The sequence below is a fragment of the Peromyscus leucopus genome, chromosome 15 (genome assembly GCF_004664715.2).
Source record: "Peromyscus leucopus breed LL Stock chromosome 15, UCI_PerLeu_2.1, whole genome shotgun sequence".
In the NCBI taxonomy this organism is placed as follows: Eukaryota; Metazoa; Chordata; class Mammalia; order Rodentia; family Cricetidae; genus Peromyscus; species Peromyscus leucopus.
Genome location: NC_051076.1, coordinates 36,549,737 through 36,571,604, shown reverse-complemented (window position 1 = coordinate 36,571,604; position 21,868 = coordinate 36,549,737). Strand labels below are relative to the sequence as shown.

The 21,868-nt window shown below is 40.3% G+C and overlaps 1 protein-coding gene across 8 annotated transcripts in view; it reads right to left on the bottom strand.

The window, feature by feature from the left end:
• The window catches only part of Dnm3 (dynamin 3), a 500,231-nt gene that overhangs the window by 349,644 nt on the left and 128,719 nt on the right, over window positions 1–21,868 (bottom strand). For all 8 annotated transcript variants that reach the window (XM_037211326.1, XM_028864441.2, XM_028864444.2 and 5 more), the window contains exons 3-4: window positions 17,897–18,046; window positions 16,679–16,882 (exon numbers count right to left, since the gene is read on the bottom strand). In XM_037211326.1, coding sequence (XP_037067221.1) covers window positions 16,679–16,882; window positions 17,897–18,046 — 354 coding nt within the window. The remainder of the gene's footprint in view (window positions 1–16,678; window positions 16,883–17,896; window positions 18,047–21,868) is intronic.

The following is a 21,868-nucleotide window of genomic DNA, read 5'->3' as shown; positions in this document are numbered from 1 at the left end:
ACATATACATATATAATTGACTCTGGATGATGATATGCATGTAATTCAAGGGAAAAGGGGTAATCTGTTTAATATGAATGGTCCCAAGACTGAGTCTCTGACCTTTGACTCTACACACACACACACACACACACACACACACACACACACGATCACGGACCTAAATTTAAGCTAAAACTATAAAATTTCTAGAGGAAAAGCATAGAAGAAAAATCTCTGTAAACTTAGAGAAGATTCAAGGAAGTGTGCACTGCATAAGGAAAACTGGCAAGCTGAACATCAAAATTAAAGTTTGCTCTTCTAGAGCTAAGGTTCAAAAATATAGAACAGTAAGCTACGGAGTGAGAGAACACATTCAAATGTATAATGAAAGATTTCCACCAAATGTATTTTGAAAACCTTGTAACAATTCTGAGAAGACAACACTTTAATTTAAATTAGACAAAGGCATTAGGAGAGAGAACTTGCTTAGAAAGTGTGGTTTATCCCTAGCACAGCGCAATAAATAAGTCGGCCAAAGAGAGAAACAAGTAAGTAGGCAGAAGGCTCGAATAGACATTGCATAAAAAAGTAAATACACGTGGTAAACAATGACAGACTGACTCTCAGCATGCACACCCGAGAAAGGCAAGGCAGCACCCCCACAAGGGCATTCAAACAACAGCAACTAAGACCAGCAAGGGCAAATGTCAGCCAGCATGTGGAAGATGCAACCTCTACCTGGGTATCCGTGTATGAGACTCTTCAGATGTTAATGCATGTTCAAGCGGGAATCCCTTTCTTGGCTCTTTTCCCAAGTGGAATAAGATGTGTGAACACAGAAACACTGTACATTGATAGTCATGCCAGCTTTATTTGTGAGCATCCAGAACTGGAAATAGCCTGAAGCTGTATTCACGGGCAAGTGCATCAACAAAACATGGCGCATATACGGGGCAATACAACTCAACAACTCAGACACATGAACAACAGAAGCCTGCAGCAGTGCGAAAGGATCTCAAGAGAAAGCCATATGTAAGGAGTGCTGATGTACGACTCCACTTCAATAGAACACTAGGAAGACAGATGGAATTTACAAGGACAGAAAGCAGTTTCCACAGTTTCCTGGGGCCAAGAGTAGGCTGTGCTGGTTGAGACTGATGTTAGCAACTTTTGTGGGTGATGGAAATGTTCTCTAGCTCAGTTGCAGTGGACAAACCGTGGGCACACTGTTGTCAAAACACATTGGACTTCACACTTACAATGTATACCTCCCTGTGTGAGGCTCTGGTCTTCAGTAGCCTCAATTAACCCTGATAAGTTGAGAGAGAGAGAACTGGGGTGATAGAGGTATTTCATTTGTATCAAAGGAACAAAGAAATAAAACAGATTTAAGAGCTAAGTCTAGGAGGAACCTCTGGTTTCATACCGTTGTTTATGTGTAGAAGTAACTAGAAGCAGATAGTCAAGAAACAAAGAGCCTGCTTAAAAAGCCTTCAGGGAGACTTAAAGCCTCATTTAATGCCTCAAGTGTGTATGAGAAGTAGGCAAGTATTGAAAGCTACATTTCTCTCAAGCAGGGCAAGAGCCACCATTTCTACTTCAGCTACATCATGAAGGAAATGAGCAAGGGAGGGACTCTGGGAATTTTTTTTTTTTTTAAATGCCCAAGTTCACATAGCTATTAAGTGGGAGAGCCAAACTTCAAACTCTGGCAGCAGGGTTCCTCAGCTTGCTCAATTAACCACTGGCTCTCCTTTCATACATAATTTTGTATTGTTACAGTTTTGTTTATGTAAATCCTTATTAAGGCCATGTTTCCTGGGAATGTCTGCTATCTCGCAGAACAGCTTGTGATTTTGATCCAGCACGCTGCTGCTTCCTGGCCTCGCCTACCTGCCAATCACTGTCACTGTCCTTCCTAAACGATCTTTACCGTCACCAAATGACCCCAACACACTGTGTTCTGGTCTCAATAACAACTCTCACTTCCCTCTTGCCTTCATTCAACTCCAATACTTTTCTTTTGTGCCTCGCACGAGACAGCATGGTTCTCAGAGGCCACAAAGCCCTGGATCGAGAAAAGAGTTGATGTTGAAAAGTATTCAGTGTTTCTTCAAGCCAAAGTCTTTCTGATGCAAAGAAAAGCATTTTGGTGTTTTGCTTGGTGCTAAACATCATCTGTCATGGCGTCTACTACTCTTCCTCCTTGCTGCCGTCTATGAAATGTCTTCAGAGTCACCATCAACACACATACACACACACACACACACACACACACACACACACACACACACACACACACACTTACTGAGAGTTTTAGCATCCTCATGTTCCTCACCACACTTAGTTCCACCACTATCCAGGCAGGGTTGATATGTATGAAGATGATGTTGGGTACAGGTCTCTGGCTCTTTCATTCTTTGAGGCCTTTTCACTCAATAGTTCACCTGCATGCCCGTTAGGCAGTTCCCCCTTCCACAGCCACATCCTACACGGGTATAACCTGGAATTGTCTTACCTGTAAATCAGAAGTGCTAACATTCGACTATCTAACCACAGCGTTCCTGTGCTCTTTATAGAAATGCATTGGAGCCAGGCGGTGGTGGCGCATGCCTTTAATCCCAGCACTCAGGAGGCAGAGCCAGGCGGATCTCTGTGAGTTTGAGGCCAGCCTGGGCTACCAAGTGAGTCCCAGGAAAGGTGCAAAGCTACACAGAGAAACCCTGTCTCGAAAAAAACAAAAAAAAAAAAAAAAAAAAAAAAGAAAAGAAAAAAGAAAAAAAAAAAAGAAAAGAAAAGAAATGCATTGGTTTTTTGTCCACTCTCATCTAGAACCTCAGCCCTCAAATACTTCATTTCCCTAAAACTTTCCAGGTCTTTTTTCTTTTTAGCTTCAATTCCCTCATTTCTCCCAAAGACTTACAATCCACCTCTCAAACTAAATTTAAAATATCTTCAATTCTTTTGCCCTCACTGTCATCCTTCTAACCAATCTGGCAAAATCCTGCCCCTAAAGCTAGCCAAATATTTCCCCCTCAACCCTCCTGCTCCTGAGTGTCTCAGGGAACTGTTGAAGTTTGGTGCAGATGAATTCCGCATTCCACAGTAGCTGTTCAACATAGTACTCCTCAGATAGCTGCACTCCTGAAGCTCGGTGCAGATGAATTCAATCTTCCACAGTGTCTGTTCAACACAGTTCTCCTCAGGTGTCTACACTCCCATCCTCTGGATCCATCATCAACCCCAATTCTAAGCATATAGCCTTTCTGGATATCTACAATAAGAGTTTGGGGGGATCTAGTTGTATACATACTCTCTTGCTTCACTCAACTCTGTTGGGGAAAAAAATGAGTTTTACTATCCATAGTATATAGCAAGCACTCAAAAAAATCTTGGAAAGATAGAAAAGAGTGAGCAAGATGAGAGGGAGGGAGGGAAGGGAAGGGGGAAGGATAGGAAAGAGATCTGGAAAACCAGGCCAGGAAAATTCAGACGTTATAGACACTCAGAGGAGTTGTGGGGTTTCGTTTGTTTGGTTGATGGGTTTGGGACATGTTTTATTTATACTGCTAAGAACCAACTACATGGATCTACTTTGGTTGTATATTTAATAGACGGCTTGCATAGTGTTTTCATAGAAACTTTTAAAAGAGTTTTGTTATTAATAGAAATGTTAAAAATACATGCTTCTATCAGAATCTAAGAGTAAGATGTAATTGCACAGGCATCTATTAGCTCACTAGCTCACTCTCTGTCTCTCTGTCTCTGTGTGTCTCTGTCTCTCTGTGTGTGTCTCTCTGTGTCTCTATGTGTGTGTCTCTCTCTGTCTCTCTCTCTCTGTCTTTCTCTACTCTGTGTGTGTGTGTGTGTGTGTGTGTGTGTGTGTGTGTGTGTGTGTGTGCGCGCGCGCGCGCGTATTTGCAGTCCTGGTGGTTGAACCTATGGCCTCAGACAAGCCAAGCATTCACTCTCACTAAGCAATAACACCAGCTCTCTTCTTACTTCTGTGTTTTTCTTTTCCTTGTCATTTTCAGATAAGGTCTCCCCGAGCAGCTCCAGCTGGCCTTCAGTTCATCCTGTCACCCAGGTAGGTCTTGAACTTATGATCCTCCTGCCTGAGCCTCCAATCAGTCAGACTTACTAGCCTGTGCAACCAGGACCAGTTTTAGTTGTATTTTTTATTTGAATTTTGAAAAAAAAAAAAAAAGAAAGCCCTGATGGCACAATATTCTGTAATACTAAGATCACCTTGCTTTCAGTTTGCAAAGTAAAGCAACACATCTACCCATTAAAGATAAGTTCTGAGAAAATATTCACATTACTAATTTTCAATTAAATCAACAAAAAAAAGGAGGAATATATTTTAAGCTTGTTTCCTTTTAGTCTTGTCTTTGAATAGTGTTTCTTTTCCCACGTTAAGTTTCGGGATTCTGACGCCACAGAACAGTTCACATGTCTTTACAGTGACCCCTAGTGGCAAAGGAATGGATGTGCTGTGTTAGTAACCCACATCTTCCTGGCCTTCTCTACCACAAGTTCCATTTTAACAGCACATTTACATTGTCAATGTGCCTTCACAATTTGCTTCTCTGTTCTTATTTTTAAAATAATTCAACTCTCTCACTGTCTCTCTGACTCTGTCTCTCTGTCTCTCTCTATGTCTGTGTCTCTGTGTGTCTCTCTCTGTGTCTCTCTGTCTCTCTGTCTGTCTCTCTCTCTCTCACACACACACACAAACACACACGTTCTCAAACTCCAGATATATTCATGTTTTATGACTATGTCCATCAGATATATTCATGTTTTGTGACTATGGCCATCTTCTTTCCCCAACCAAAATAGAATATGCACAAAATATACATTATTTAAATTTTTTCTGACGAAAACTTTACTATGATATGTCTTAGCTTGCTTTCTGTTGTGGTAAAACACTGACCAAAAGTAACTTGGAGGAGGAAAGTGTTTATTTCAGCTTATAGGTTACAGTCCGTAATCAAGAAAAGCCAGGGCAAGGAACTCAAGACAGGAGCTTGAAACACAAACCACAGAGGAACATTGTTTACTGGCTTGCTCTCAGGCTCAGGTGGAGCTGCCTTTCTTAGACAGCCCAGGTCTACCTGCCTAGATAGGGTACTACCTACAGTGGGCTGGGCCCATTGGGTGTGTATGTATGTATTCGTGTTTGTTTGCTGTTGTTTTTAGTCAATATTTTTATTGTCTTTGTGTGTATGTCTGCCACATATGGAACTTGAACTAGGGTTCCAGGCAGTTGTAGACTTTTTGACATAGGAGCTAGGATCTGAACCTAGAGGTCCATTTAAAAAAGTTACAAACATAAGACAATATGTACACAAATGCTTTTTTAAGATTTCCCCCCAGCCGGGCGGTGGTGGCGCACGCCTTTAATCCCAGCACTCGGGAGGCAGAGGCAGGTGGATCTCTGTGAGTTCGAGGCCAGCCTGGTCTACACAGTGAGTTCCAGGAAAGGCGCAAAAATACAGAGAAACCCTGTCTCGAAAACCAAAAAAATAAAAAAAAAAAAAAATCCCCCTCTGTTTTTTTTTTTTTTTTTTTTTTTTTTTTTTTTGAGACAGGGTTTCTCTGTGTAGCCCTGTCTGTCCTGGAACTCATTCTGTAGACCAGGCTGACCTCAAACTCAGAGATCCACCTGTTTTGACTCCTGGGATTAAAGTGGGGCCTCCTATATTACTTGGCAATTAAGAAAATGCCACACAGACACATCTGCAGGCCAATCTGATGGAGGCAGTTCCTAGGTTGAGGCTTCCTGTTCTCAAGTGTGCCAAGTAGACATAGAAGACTAGCCATCATACATGCAGCTCTAAATAATGTCCAAATTCCTTTTTTTGTTTCTTCACCTTTATTTTCATTTTATCATTGTTGTGCATGCAAGAAGTGTGTGTGTGTGTGTGTGTGTGTGTGTGTACATGTATGTGTGTGTGTTATAGAATGCAAATGGAGGGTAGGAAGACAGCTCTTGAGATGTGGTTCTCTCAGTTCTTCTTGCATTTGAGAAACACCCATCGGGCAACCTTGCTGGTCTTTCAAGTTGCTTTTTCAGAGACTGGGATGAAAGTTCTTCACTGCTCTTAGTCATGGCTGCTAATGCCAGAGATGATCTAGCTCTTTGAAAATGGGCTGACTGATAGTCACATCAGATTTAGCAAATTTGTCAGAATTGTATAAAACCCAAATAATGTGAAATAAAGTACCTGCAATGTAAAGTAGTAGCATGCATTAAAATGTCACATGACTCTGACTTTGGAGTCTAACAATAATATAATCCATCTACTTCCTATGAAAGTTCACATGAGAATGTAGGGCCTCATGTTTTTTGTGCCCTTGATGTCTACAGAGCAGACACCTGATTTTTTTCCTTGTTCAAGCCTAGTCAATGCTTAGTGTAAAAGGATGAATAAGTGAACAGAAGTGATGTGGACAATCTTTTTAAAACCACAAATCTTTTGATTTTAGCCAATATTCTTAGCCCTTTCTGCATTTGTAAAAGAAAAATTCTGACTTTATAGTTTTCAATCATCTTAGAAATAAGCTCAAAAGTGATTTCTTAAAGTGAAAATATGTTACATACATTATTTCTCCTTAAAAAGCAATCCATCCTCATACCTATTAATTTGATAGTGTTATTAATTGATATCTATCTTACCGTAATTATTTAATATTTAATGTTTCTTTTTTCTATATTTTTGAGGTTACAATATAATTACTTCATTTCTCCCTTCCACTCCCTCCCTTCAAAGCCTTCCATACACCCCTCCTTGCTCTCTTTCAAATTCATGGTCTCTTTTTTTACTAATTATTGTTACATGCACATATGTATGCAAATATGTTTATATATGTGTGTGCATATATGTATATATAAACATATATATTTCCTAAATATAAGCTCAGACTGTATGATGTTATTTGTGTGGATGTTTTGGGGCTGATTCATTGGTATTGGATAACCAATTAGTGTGCTTCTCCCGGGGAAGAAGAGTTCTTCCACTTTCAATATTCCTTAGTTGCCTGTGGTTCTTTGTGTTGAAGTCTCATGGGATTTCCTCTGTAAAGTTTGGCATGTCTAGTGTCTACATGTCTACAATTTGATCATATAATTAAGGCAAAATTTCAAGATAAAGATGAGAATCCAATGTTGAGGAGAGAATAGATGCAGAAACAAATGCAGTGCCAGAAAAATGGGTTTTCTGCTGGGAGTGCTCCTCCATTTGTTGCTTATAAGTATATTCATTTTATCATGAGAGTTGATTGAGTTCCCAGACATGGGAAATTTCTTCTCCACTCAGCACTCTAAGGTCCTCTTTCATGAGACAACAGAGGGGCTGGGTGCTAAGTCGTGCTGAAGGCCACATCAGCTCACAAAACCCATGGACTTCAACTTTCATCAATTAAAGAGGAAGACAGTAAAAAGAAAAAAAGAGAGTGAGGGGGAGGAAAGAGGAAGGAAGGAGGAAAAAGGGGGAGGGAGGGAAAGAGGGAGACAGAAGGAGGCAGATAAGGGCATACCTCCACAAACTACGCAAAACTAGCCTCCTGCTTAGCCAAGTAAGGTCAGTTCTTGCCCAATTCACAAATTATCTCAAGAGAAAATGGCTCCCTCTTTGCCAGCCAGAGGTCTAACATTCTTCATGTGCTGATTTTATATTCCAGAAAGATGTGTAGCCATGCTCAATTCAGAAATGAAATTCACTTGTTGTGAAATAAATCACCATGAAAGGAGTTTCCAGACCTGTCTACCTCTCCATAAGGCCTTTGAACAGCCCTCTAGAGAGATGACAAACTTGCTAGGTGATGCTAAAATACTGCTGTGCTCCAAAGATAAAAAGGCACAGCAACAGTCTTCTGAATAATGAACTTGTGTTCAAGTAATAAATCAGTACCACCACAAAACATGGTGTCTCTTTATGATGAATTGTCCCACTTAAGGTATAGTTGAATCTATAAAACACAGATGCCCACTGTGAGCAGACACATACACTGAACAGAAGGCAAACACAGTGTCACTATTATACAACCATTAAAGCGTATCAGGAGAGGTGGCCCTTAAGTCATCATAAACAAACTTAATGTGATTTTTAAAAGCATCTCCCTACTAAGCAATCTTTGAGCCTCCCTCGTCTGTGTCCATATCTCACCTTTCAGAACGTTAAGATGGAAAAGCAAAACAATCTTCTCCTGTAACCAGGACTCGCACAGGTACACTGTGTCTCATTCCCACTTCCCTAAGTCAAGCATTTCCCTTGTCTATTTATGCTGTCTTTACCTTCTCTGTATTTACCCCATCACTGTCTCTCTTGTCAATCATTCCCATCATCAACACACAGGGATGGTGTAACATCTCCTATCTTTCACATTTCAAATTTCACCACCATTGCTGCTGCACTCTTCCTCCTGTGTACAGTAAACGTGGAAAATGCTAACTATAATCCCTGCCTCTGCTGCCTCGTGTTTAACATTTCTTGAACCCTACGGATGTTTTCTTACCAAACCCTTCTTGTCAATATCACCAAGGACTTTTATGTGCCAAATGCAATGACCAGTTCTCCAGTCCCAACTCCATTAGCATAGAACCTAAAATTCTGGCATACGTACCAAGATTAGAGATAGTGATGACATAGGTCATTTCAATATTGCTTTCTTTCCGTTTACCACTAAATTCCCTAAACTTATCAGTGGAAGCGAATAGAGAGTGGAGAAGGCTGCTCACACGTGGAATCAGCTCCATGGCACTCTGGGTAGCTTAGATCCAAGGTTGAACATGGATTGTGAAGACTTGGCTAAAGAAGAGAAGCAAAGAAATATGGCACCTGCCTTTTTATGTCTTTTGGGTGAATATAGGCCACTTCATTATATCATAAGAGAAATGCCACTACCCTGTGGCTACCAGCACCCATGTTCTACTTCTACTGGGTTATTGGGCTTCCTCATAGTTTCTGAGCTGTAGACCTGGTTGACCTACCGACATATCATACTCCTTAACTTTGCTATAGAATTTGGCAAAACCAACAACATCATCCTTCTTATGATCTCTTTGTCTAAGCTTCTAGAATACAATGTCTATGAGGCCCTCTGCCACTTCTCCATGACTTCTGTGTCTCTCCTGTCACTTGAGGTCTTCCAGGCTCCTTCTCTGGTCCTGGACTATTTTTTCTATATACATTCACATCCTAAATGATCACATCTGAAAGCTCAAGACTTTAGATGTTACCTGAATGGCATACTGTAAGCCTGTCTTTATTACATTAGGCCTGTCATAACAAATGGGTGGCTTGAAACAACAGGAATCTGTTGTCCTGAAATTCTGGAAAATGCAAGTCAAAAGTCAAGATGCCAGCTGTTGCCACATTCCCTCCAAAGTCTCTAAGTCTCCAGGGAAGAGTCTTTCCTTGTTGGTTTCCAACTTCTACGGTTTCAGTCATCCTTTTGCTGTGGCAACATAACTCCATCCCATCTCCATCTCCATATGACCTTCTTCCCTGCCTCTGAGTGTCTCACAAATATCCTTCTCTTTGTCTCCATAAGGATATATGTCACTGCCTTTTGGGGCCTACCCTAAACCCAAGATTGTCTCAAGATCCTTAATTACACCAAAAAATATGCATACTACTTATCATATTTTCTTCCAAATGTGTGTCTGATTTGAACATAATAGTGCACATAATTTATAATTAACTTCTCAACATAAACTTGCTAACCAATTATGTATTTGACTATCCTTCAGTCATACTTGGATAAAAAAAAAATGGCCTCTATGTGTCAAATAGCCTTAATTTAGTATAAAGTATAACTGTCTAAAATAGACTACCTCTCAAAAAAAAAATGTATAATTTTGTGCCGTGGTTGATATAATTCTAGTTCAGATATCCTTGAATAAAGAAAAGTCCCTTGTGGTCTAAATAGGTCAACATTTTTAGTTAGCCAAGAGCAAATTTTTAGAAAAGATATATACGGCACAGTGAGGAGAGAGAACTTCCATAGCCCAGCAAACCAACCCCGAGGGCCAACAGGGGAAGAGATGTCACAACTAGGCTGTCCTCACCATGTAACTCAGAGGCTTTTGCATAGAAAACTTCTGGCTATTGCAACTGTGCAGAATGAAGGATGTCCGTGGGAATGCTGGAGTAAATACCTCTGAAAAGGCCATTTTTCCTGAAGCACTAAGAAAGAACATTGCCAAAAATGCCAGAATCGGCTTTTTCAAAGCTGGTTAATTAAAGACAGGCCTGCAATGATCTGAAGGGCATTTATCCCAGAAAAACAGATGAATCTCAATTAAAAACAACAGGCTGGGTGGTGTATCAACCTGCCCTGGTGCCATCCCCGGTTCCCTGCTTTGTATTCATTCGTCTTGAAAACCAAAACCTCCACCACCAGAGTGAAAACTGGCATCTTGGTGAGCCTGGATGAGACAGATGGGGCAGGAAGTGCCGAAAATACAATTGCAAAACAATTGCTATCATTTAACCTGCAGAACAATTCCCTAACATTGGCCATCCATGTAGCCATCCCTTATTTAACCTGACTCAGAGTCTACTTGGCATGGAAGGCCTCTGTCCCCAGGGAGCGTTTGTCAAGAACAATCGGTGGCCATTATTTAACACTGTAGCTGCTTCAGGCAGTGAGGACAAGCGGGGCACAGAAGCAGCTACCCAAAAACTTGCAGTTTGGGATGAGGGGCTCACAGGAGCCTTTTAAAATGTTTATACATAGTCAGAACAGAAATGGAAAAACCCGAATTTTCACCTATCTGGGCTCTGTATTAGCAGGAAGGGAAGGGAAAGGTGGGGCTGTAAACTTGGAGCGCTGGTGCTGTATACAGGCAGGCCTCCAGCAAAAGCCAGTATATAAGGCATTTGCTGATATAAGGCAATTGCTGTAGAGTCATGAGCCATCTGTGAAGGGAACTGAGCAAGACTGGAGCGGCTGCGTATATCAGAGAATGTTGGTTCAGGAAAAGTACTAACCAAACAGTGACATCTGCAACAAAAATCTCAGGGAGTGGGGGACCACAGGATCTGACCCCCAGTGCTGCCCAATTACGTGACTCAAAGATCTCACCCTCAACAGCAAATATACACATGAAGAAATTATGACTCATACACATGAACATAACCAGCTAATAGAAATTATTTCTGAAGACATCCAGACATTAATATTAACGAACACTGGTTTAAATTTGTTCAAAGGACAAAGGGAGTCATATTTGGAGAGCTAACAGAAAGCATGGTAAGGTGTTTTGCTAAATATGGAGCATCAGTAGAGGGATTATGTGTGTGTGTGGCTGGGAGTTGAAACCAAGGCCTAATGTCTACTGGTCAAGTTCTCTCCTACTGATCTAAACCTTGGGCAGAACAAATGGAGAGGGCCCAATGGCAGGGTCACTGCATAGCCTATATTAAAAGGATGCATTTGTGCTTCATTCTTTAGGAGGGAATCTATGAGTAAACATTAATAAAGGTTTGCTCTCTAAAAGTTAATCTTCATCCTAGATGTCATCCAAATGACTGGCTAAGGAGAAACTGCAAGACTCAGAGGCCTTGGTGTCTGTGAACCAGCATCATCGCACCATCATTTCCCATCACCACCACCTACACCAGGCTAGGTCGGGAGGGGAAACAGAGAAAAGAGCCAGCACAGTGAATCTCAGAGGCAAGAGTGAGTGGCCACCTGACCGGAGGGGTAGACCTAAATTTTGGAATGACTTTCCTTGTATCCTCTATCTATATGATCTGCTGTCTAAAGATGAGATAGAAGACAGATATTTTAGATGCTCATCCAATGTCTTCTCAGATTTCTTCAATTCTTGGGTTTTTGCCTATGTGATAGGCAGCAGGGCCACTTAAGGGGAATCAAATAGAAGCTCTGGCTATAAAATTTCTGAATAATTATAGTAAAAAAAAATCACCACAGAGATTCAATAGCCAATGTGAACAGACTAAAGAATCAGCAAACATGAATATAGGTCACTTGAGATTGTTCCTCCCAGTCTGAAGAAAAGAATGGAGAAAGATAGAGGGTCAGAGGTCATGGGCATTATCAATCACACCACCAACAGATGTGTAACGGAGTCTCAAAAGAAATGAAGAAAAAAGTGAGGGGAGCAGCTGAAGAAATGTCTAAAGAATTTCTAAAAGTTAATAGAAAATATTTATCTACACATCCAAGAGGCTCAGAAAACTTCAAGTAAACTCCATAACATCCCTAACTAGATACATAAAATCAATCTATGTCTTACAGTTCCTAATGCTGTGATGAAACAGCATGCCACAGGCGAATTAGGGAGGAAAGGGTTTATTTGGCTTGTGCTTCCACATCACTGTTCATTGCTGAAGGAAGTCAGGCAGGAACTTCAACAGGGCAGGAACATGAAGGCAGGAGCTGATACAAAAGCCATGGAGGAGTGCTGCTTACAGGCTTGCCCAACCTGCTTTCTATAGAATCCAGGAGCACCAGGCACCACCTACAATGGGATGGACCCTCCCATCGATCACTAATTAAGAAAACGCCCTACTGACTTGTCTACAGGCACAACTCATGGGGGGCATTAAGGTTCCCTCCTCTCCATTATGTCGTGTTGACATAAAACCAGTCAGCACCACCTACCAGAGACAAAGAGAGCCTCGTGGAAACAGCAAAACCTACCTAGTATGTTCATTGACTCTTAGAAGAAGAACAGCTGAATTTTGACAACAGAGTTGGGAAGGCGGAGGGAGAAATCATGGTTATGGAATAATAAAAAAGTCAACTGAGAATTCTCCTTCAAAGTAAAAAAGTGAGACACTCCCAAATGAACAAAATAAGAGTGAATCTCTTACTAGAAGACCTGACCTCAGTACGTTCTAGACCTTCGGGAAGATACTAACTCAAATCCTCACAACAAAATAAATGAAAAATATAACTACTAATTGGATAGGCAATAGAAGTTAGTCTCATTGCTTATTTGTAACACTTCTTCCCATATCTTATTTGAAAGACACCATAAAAAGGAACAGTTATATATTTATGTTGGTGGGTATGTAATGTACAACGTCTTGAAGTGCCTAGAAAAGACCAGCATTGTTAAGAAAAAGCAGCGAAGTTCAATGTACTGTTAAAATTAAGTTGACATTGATCCAAACAAAGTTGCTATAATTTAATGTTGAGAGTACTCTTAGAGCAATGACTAAGAAAATAACTTCAAACACAGGTAAATGAATAACAAGGAACTGGAGTGATGCCCTGGAAACTGGAATGTGACATAAAGAAAGACATTTCAGAGCATCAAGACATAGGATACATAGAAAGACAAAATGACAAACATAGATTTGAGGCTATGAGTAGTGACACCAAATTTAAATAAATTAAACACTCCAGTCAAAAGGCAGACATTAAAGAATGGATTTTATTACTCCTTCAAGGGCTCATGGATCAGCCAGAAAGAATGGAAGGGTTGGAAGACAGGCAGAAGTGCTTGACAATGCCTTCTTCTAAGCACAACACAGTCATGCCAGTCATGAATGCACAGCAGCACCAATAGTTAGCCATGGATGGAACAACGTTTAGAGGGTCCCTAACTAACATCACTGCTGAAATGTTGGCATGTGACAGACCATGAGAGAGGAAGAGGCTCCGTATCCAGTCCTCAGTTCACTGGTGAGTCCCCCAGGCTTCAGTGGTAAGGCCCAAATCCATGGTCACACACACAACCCAGGCTAAACTTGGTAGGACTTAAAACAAAAGGTCATGAATATGGAAAAGAGATTTGTAGGGACCAAGGGGAACTTGCAGGGACAGGAGGGGCAGACATGTTTAACATATTAAGAAGCTAAATTTGTGATCCAACTATATACCATTTACAATAGATACATTGGGTTCCAAAATGACTAAAACAATTGAATGTAAAGAATGGAGAGTTAAACATCAGCCACATGAGAACTAGGGGGGACACAAATATGAAACAAGATAAAGTTTCTAGAGGACATTACATGATGATAAAAGGCAATCCATCAAGAAGAAATAACTATTATAAATACATCTAAAAACATAGCAAACCCCTGGTGGTGGGGGGACTAGCATAGCTAAAGGAAAATATAGATAATTCAACACTAATGGAGGTATTACTGCCATCCTTTTAATAAGAGAACACCAGAAACAAGGTCCAGAAGAAAAGAGTAAATCTAAAACTCAACTAGACCTAACAAACATTTGCAGAGCATGGAACCCAACAACAGCACAAGGAACACATAATTCATCATTGTATTTTCTTTTACTAGCTGCTCTATTCACTAAAGCTATGAACAAAATCAATCTAAATGCTCATAAACTTATGAATGGATAAGAAAGATGTGTTACATATACATAACAGAACACTATATAGTTGCAAAAAATGAAATCATGAAATGTGCATGTAAATGCATCTAACTGAAAAAAATTATACTAAAGAATGTAACTCAGGCCCAGAGAGAAAAAGTTCATATGTTCTATCTCATATGCCCACCTAGCTCATCTTTTGTTTTATGTATTTAATTTGGAGCATAAGAAGACAGGAAACAAGAAAGGGACTTGGGGAGGGGATAGTAGATTATAAATAATAATGCAAGTAGACAGGCAGAGTTCCTGGGGCAAAATGGCTTAAGCATGGAGAATAAAGGTATAGAGGGAAGGGCTAACCTGAAGCAAGGTGTATAGAAAGCCATACTGAAACCAACCAATTTTTAAGAAATGGAAGGGTAGAATGAAGGAGGAGTCAGGGACTAGGTATGACTTCCTCTTCACTCCTGCAGAAAGCCTTGTCCGGATTGATTACATGTGGGTTTCGCAGAAGGTAATGGCACTACAGTCAGTGAAAGTCAACATTGGAAGGACTATCTGTGCCCTAACTACACAACCATAGCCTTGCCTCTTGGAGACAAAAGGCTGTGGACAGGCACGGTATGGAATCATTTTGATAAGTGCATTATAGTCTTTACAATCTGACTCTCCTGGGGCACTGATGTGGATCCATTTCTGGGCATTGATAGTCTTCATCTGCATTGTTCTAAGCTCTCATCTCAAGGTATTGAAAAAACAAACAGAAGCAAACCAATTATTATTTCAGAACTTGAAAAAAGCTCCAGAATTGGATAACCAGGAGCATAGATGGAGCTGAAAAATAAGAAAACTGGCTCATTCAGGACATTGTGAGAGCTCCAAAGCTTTCCTCCTTCTCACATAATGCACAGGTACCCTTCCCCAATCTCAGCAGAGTACTTAAGATTGCTTTAGAAGAAGCTGAGTTGATCATCTTCAGACTCAGACCTTAGGTGATGTCATATGAAATCAGAGAGATTAATTAAAGTCTTATATATTACACATAGTGATGAGAACTACTTCCCTTCCACCCTACCAGTGTGCTCTTCCTCTTGGCTTCAAATACATTGGGCATACGGCCTACCCTAGACCATCTCAAAAGAAAATATCCATTCTAGCAGCTCACAAATTCTACTGGGAAAAATGGCCAGGTCACAGCCTGATTGCTGAAGGTAAAGCCTACTAACCAATGGATCCCAATCTTGCATACGCATCAGTGTTCCACTCTTATCAATGGACAAGTAACAGAAAGTCATCACACATTTGACAGAGGTCTCTAGTATCCAAGATAGAGACCAAGGCAACTAGAAAACAATGCACTATGAGATTAAGTGCATTATAAAAGAAGAATCTGAAAAGTTCTAATTACAATCCTTAATCATTGCTCTCAGGAAACCAAGGGCAGCCTGCTATTTGTAAAACAAAAATAACATTAATAAAATAAGAAAATGCTCTCGGAACTTCAAAAATTCTATCATAAATGAAGAATTAATTAGAGGAGAGAATCTAGTTGAATCAATCATGCAAATGTGTAGAACAAAAAAGGCCGAGAAATGTATGTAGAAGAGAAACAGTTCAAAGGAGAGAATAAGAAATAGTAAGGATTAAAAACAAAGGGAATAAATAAATGGGGGAAATTAATCATAACAAAAGCTAGAAGTCCTAGAGTTGAGAGAGTTAAGGACCATGCACCTCCATGCTAAAAGCACACATCTGAGAGTCTTTGATTATTTCTTCACACACACACACACACATACACACACACCCCAGGGTGTGCCAATAAGGTCTTTGAAGAAAGATCATTTCTCAACTCAGAGAAAGGGAAAATTAAAATATCATAAAGAAGAGATGTTTCTGGATTCTGACATGTAAATAACAAGAAAAAAATCCATGATTTTATAATATATATATATCAGATAAATACCATCTATTTAATCTGTTATGCTTATTTTTTTTAACTTTTCCTATTTCCAAGAAATAGTAAACAAAAGACAATAGATAGTGTTCTAATTGAGACATTTAGGTACCTCCTATAATAACTAAATAAATGGAATTCTGCTATTGCAGAAATTTATTTTATTAACCTTTAAAAATAAACACTCAATGAGATTTGAAAGTGTCTATGTTCTTGGATTTCATTTAATGTTCTTTTTAATTATGTGGCATTTGACTGTATTCCTTAGTTCGGCCCTGGAACTATAAAGTATTTACGTACACTAACCTTGTGGAATTTTATGAAATCAAGTCATGAGAATTTGGGCTACCTGTAAATATGACCCAAACTCTTACCATCCTGCAATGATTCCTCTCATCATAATGGTCACATACTCACCTTGAGGATCAACTTCTTTTGCTAGCTTCAGTGCATCTGAGTTCGCAAGATCAGTGTTAGCTGGGGTGACAGCCAAAATCAGACAGTTCTCCCTTGTGATGAACTGCATAATCATATCTCTGATCTGATACTCAATATCTGGTGGCTGGTCTCCCACTGGCACTTTCGTTATTCCAGGTAAGTCGATTAGCGTTAGATTTAACACTGTGTGGGAAAGAATGGGAGAGTCATACAGATACCTTCAGTTCAAAAGATACCCACAAGGTTGTCTAAAAGACATCCTAGGTGGCTGCATCATCTGCCACTTAGCTCAGCTTTACGTGTTGTGTATGTGAATGACTCCATCACAAGTGAGGAGAAGGAATAGCATTGAATACCAAATGGGTTTGCTAGTTTTCTCTATTTTTACATGACTGAGCTAAGCCAAATGATCATCTTAACATAATCTGAAAGGCATTGATTTACATGCCTACCAGTTTGCTGAGAGAGCTGTCATCCCCTGACTGTCATAACTACGCAGCTATAATTAAAACACTGAACAATACATGCATATGCTGTCTGCCAGTCTTGTGCATCGCCTTCAAGTGGTATGAAAATTCTCAGGGTAACAGTTGCCCTTCCTCTTTGAAAGCATCATATGTTGTTCACAGAAGGTTAGCCACTTAGCCTGTGGGGAATCTGTGGGCCATTTGCAGTGCTTTGAGTGGAGTGAGTGGGCTGTACACGAATCTGTGGCAAGGCGACTCCAGTTCAACTCAACTACTGTCTCCCAGGGGTAGGCATCAAGTCCCTAGGAATTTATTATGACTGTCTAGGGATAAAAGTCACACTTGGTTCCTCAGGAATAAAATAAATAGAAATACAAAATAATTACAGGGAGATCAACACGGGAGGACTCAACCACATACCTCTAAAAATTTTTGGCAAAGACTAAAGATAATAATAATAATAATAACAAAGTAAGTTTTTATGTGCCCATTTTCTGATTTCTGAGAGTTCATAATTTTTTTAAAAAGGAATTCTTCTCAGTTCCCAAATCAATTACAATGTTATCACTCCCCTCCTGACGCTCTCTAAATAATTCTTTGAACTCCACCACCAGCAGCGTGACCCAAACATCCCAGAGACCCGCACTGTTTGCTTATTCTCCAATGAATGTGAATTTGTCTAGTGAAAAATGCTTGAGAAGAATCTTTTGAATCTGAACATTGCACTTACCATGTGGAGAATAGACTCGGAGGTTGATGGGTATGGAGGAGATGCCCTTATTCATTCCCGTCACTCGATCTGTTTCTGCTTCAATCTCATGGCGAACCTCATCAAAATCTGTAAATTTTTTCCCTTTGCAATGTAGAAACTCAGCATATTCTAAAACAAACAAAGAAACAAAGAAATGCATGCATTTATGTCAGGTTTACATCAAGGAAACAATATCTTATTTAAGAACAAATAAAATTACCAATGTTGTTCCTCAGCTACCAAAACAACTCAGCAGTTACCAAGACTGATGATTCTCTAAAAATATCAAATTTGCTAAGTTTCAGATAAGAATTAAGTCCTTAAGCCATCAAGCCTACCACAGGATAAAAAAAAATTGTGGCTGCCTAAATGATAAAACAAAAAATAAATGGCACCCTGTTATTAAAGACTGTAGGTCTGGGGTGCATAGGCCTACCTACTAACACTGTACTGTTGACACCTCCTTTTGCAACATCACCATTTCATTAGAATGGAATGCTAGTTACACACTACATCTTCAGAAGCTAGGTAACTTGGAAACAGTTTTTGCTCAATTCTTTTTCAATGCAGTGTTTTAGATTTAGCAACATACTATTCAAAATATCATATCAACTTGTATAAGTAGAAATTTTCTCAAGAAAAAAATAGATGCAGTATTAGATCAAAAGCATTTGCCAACAGTCAAAAAATTACTATGTAGGCAGAAGAAATAATCCTAAAATAACTATATAAATAACAAAAAAAAGTGGAGGGGTTGTTTGGTTGGTTGGTTGGTTGGCATTTTGTTTTCTTTTATTCCCTTTCTTTTCTTTTTCTTTTTTCTTTTTTTTTTTTTTTTTTTTGTGAGGCAATATCTGGCTATATAGTCCAGGCTTGTCTGGAATTTGCTATATATCCCAGGTTGGTCTCGAACTCCTGTCTTGGCCTCCTAAGTAGTGGAATTACAGAGACATGCCATGGCCTCCCAGCCACTATACTATCAATTTTGATACCCACTTCTATAGATATCTATGAAAACAAAACTTTACAATAGTCACAATAGTAAACAATTTGGGGCAGATATTTTTATTTCTCCAAGCTGAAGAACTGCTCCATCAAACATACAACAAGGATGAGCCTCTTGCTCCCAATGGATAGTTGAGAAAAGGACTGGCAGCCTTTCTACATTCCTCACTGTAGACATTGAAAATTCAACCAATAAAATCGGCCAAAGCCAAGGGGCACATTGTTTTAGAGTGTGGCCCCTCTGCACCAAGCACCTTAGCATTGACTTGAGGAGCCACAGATTAGATCACAAAGTTAACACAGGCTTCGTGGAGGAGGTACCGGTCAGCACTCTACATGCTAGGACATGCAGAGATAGAGAAGTGGAAAGGATTAGAAATGGAGTAGGAAGAGAGGACTGAAGGGTGGGGAGAATTTCATGCTGTACGAGAAGAAAGAAGAAATCAGAATCTTAACTATGTCAATAAATCCCTGGCAGAAACCTCTGCTTGAGCCCATTCACTGATGACAAACTAAAGATTTGACCTCTGATTTGAGGGCTTAACAATCAGTTTTAATTGGAAAATAATTCTTTATGCTGACATAAAATCAGCTTCCTTATCTTGTTCCATTGTTTCGCCATTGCCTCCTAGTGCTTCACAAACAAAGGACCACACAGAGGTCCACACGCAGAGGTCACCTCCTTCCCGGGACTCTCATCACCTGCCCTTGCTTCTCTGACCACTGTTCCAGTCTCCTACCAGCAGACAAGCATCTCCCAGCTCCACCCCAGCTATGGGAATGAAAAGGACAAAGACACCTTGCTGTGGGATGTTAATGTATGTCCTGTGGGAGCCCTTCTTGGGTTCCTTGTGGCGTTACCCAGCAGGTCCATATAGAGGATGATTAGGACCATGGGCCTGAGTGCAGGTGTTTGAGATGGTCTGCACTTGGCTGTGCTGGGGCATGGTCTGTATGTCAAGTTGTCTGATTGATCAATAATAAACCTGATCGCTGTGCTAGGCAGGAAGGATAGGCGGGACTAACAGAGGAGAAATAAAAGGACAGGAAGGCAGAAGGATTGGCAGCAGCAGCCACCATGACCAGAGACATGCAGCCGCCATGACCAGCAGCATGTGAAGATGCCGATAAGCACCAGCCAGTGCAAGGTATAGATTTGTAGAGATGCGTTACTTTAAGATATAAGAATAGTTAACAAAGCTGCACGCATACAGTTGTAAGCAATATAAGTCTCTGTGTTTACTTGGTTGGGTTGAGCGGCTGTGGGACGGCGGGTGACAGAGATTTGTCCTGACTGTGGGCAAGCAGGAAAACTCAAGCTACAACACCTGAAGTGGACTGGAGTCCTGCTTCAAGGCATCGATGTTCTGAAAGGACCTAGCTTTCCAAATGTCAGAGTGTGACCGTCACAGACTAGCAGAATTGCCATCTTTCCTATCAAGATGTAGAGCCACGATTTCTCTCTTCTTCTTAGGTTCTCCACATAATAACCAGTCCCACTCTCTGCAGCATCCTGAGCTAACTCTGACAGCTCATCCTTTCCACGCTGGTGTACACACAGTATTAGTTCATCAGGCTTCAGGGATCTGCCCTAGAGAGATCACCTCAATATCTGGCCTGATTTTCCTAGTTTTACTCTACCACCTGCCTTTGGTATCAGAATATAATTCATCAGAACAGGCCTTCATTTCATTATCCATGCAACTTGCAGGAATGTGAGGATTCAATGTGCAGGAAAAAAAAAGAAAAAGAAAGAAAAGAAAATTGGATCTCAAAAATAAATAAATAAATAAAAATTAATATTAGAAAGGGCTCAGGATCTAGTGCAATGATGTATAGATGTTAAGCACAGGCAAGGACCTGAAGTTGATCCCCAAACACAGTAGAGAGGTAGGAAGCTAAAAGAAATAAAACTTTATTTCCAGGTCAACATCATCTACTGAAAATGACTGGTTGAGTGCTTGGCCCTAAATGGAAAAACTGAGTCACACTCACTAAGACCAAGGGGGAAGGAAAGCTGGAGGACTGGGAAGTTCTTAAATACCACTCTCTTCTGGATATGACATGGCTGAGGGAATCATGGGAGAGCAGCGTAGCGGCTGCACGAGACCTAGGTATAGAAATAAGACATGAAACACAGGGAGTAGTTGAGAAGAATGGTGTCTTTAGGGATGTGAGGGGACAAAAGAGAGCAAAGGGGATTGAATGTGTTTATAATACACTATGTAACTGTGTCAAATTGTCAACATTAAATTAATAAAAATTTAATGACAAAAAATTCAGTAGCACAAATTGGGGTTTCCTTTGCTGCCACTAGATGGCACCTACTTGCTGTCTCTGCAGGGACCTCACTGATGTCCTTCAGGAAGGTTGTAAAGCCAATTAGATTTAAATTAGCTCCTGGACTCCTGGAACTTGGAGAGTCTATGAGTGCAGGATCATCGGAAACCTCTATGTCTCACAAATGGATTCGGAGTTGTCTTTATTTACTTAGTTATTTGACAATCTTCATCAAAATCTACTTGTAGAAACTAGGATTTAATAGAGGGAAAGAGAAGTCTCGTGGCTCACAAAGTTGATATCTGATGAAGTTACATAGTAACAATGCGCACATGCCCGATGATAAGGGTTGCAGGGACAATAAAATGACAGGGGGCACTAGATATTGGGGGGGGGGAGATTCTGGAGTCACGTTTTGTTTGTTTGAGTAAGGCTTCTTTGATGTGATAAAAAGAAAAAGAAAGTCTCTGAACAAAGGCTGAAGAAGAGGAAGGAGCAGGTATCTCTGTGTATAAAAGCATGGGGACAGAGTGCCTGGAGGCAGAGCATGCTGGGCTTGAGGAGGAGGAATAAGAAGACCAACGTGGCCGAGATAGGGACAGGTTGGAGGATGGAGAGCCATTTTAAATATTTCTGTTCTCACCCCAAGTGATACGGTAGACTACA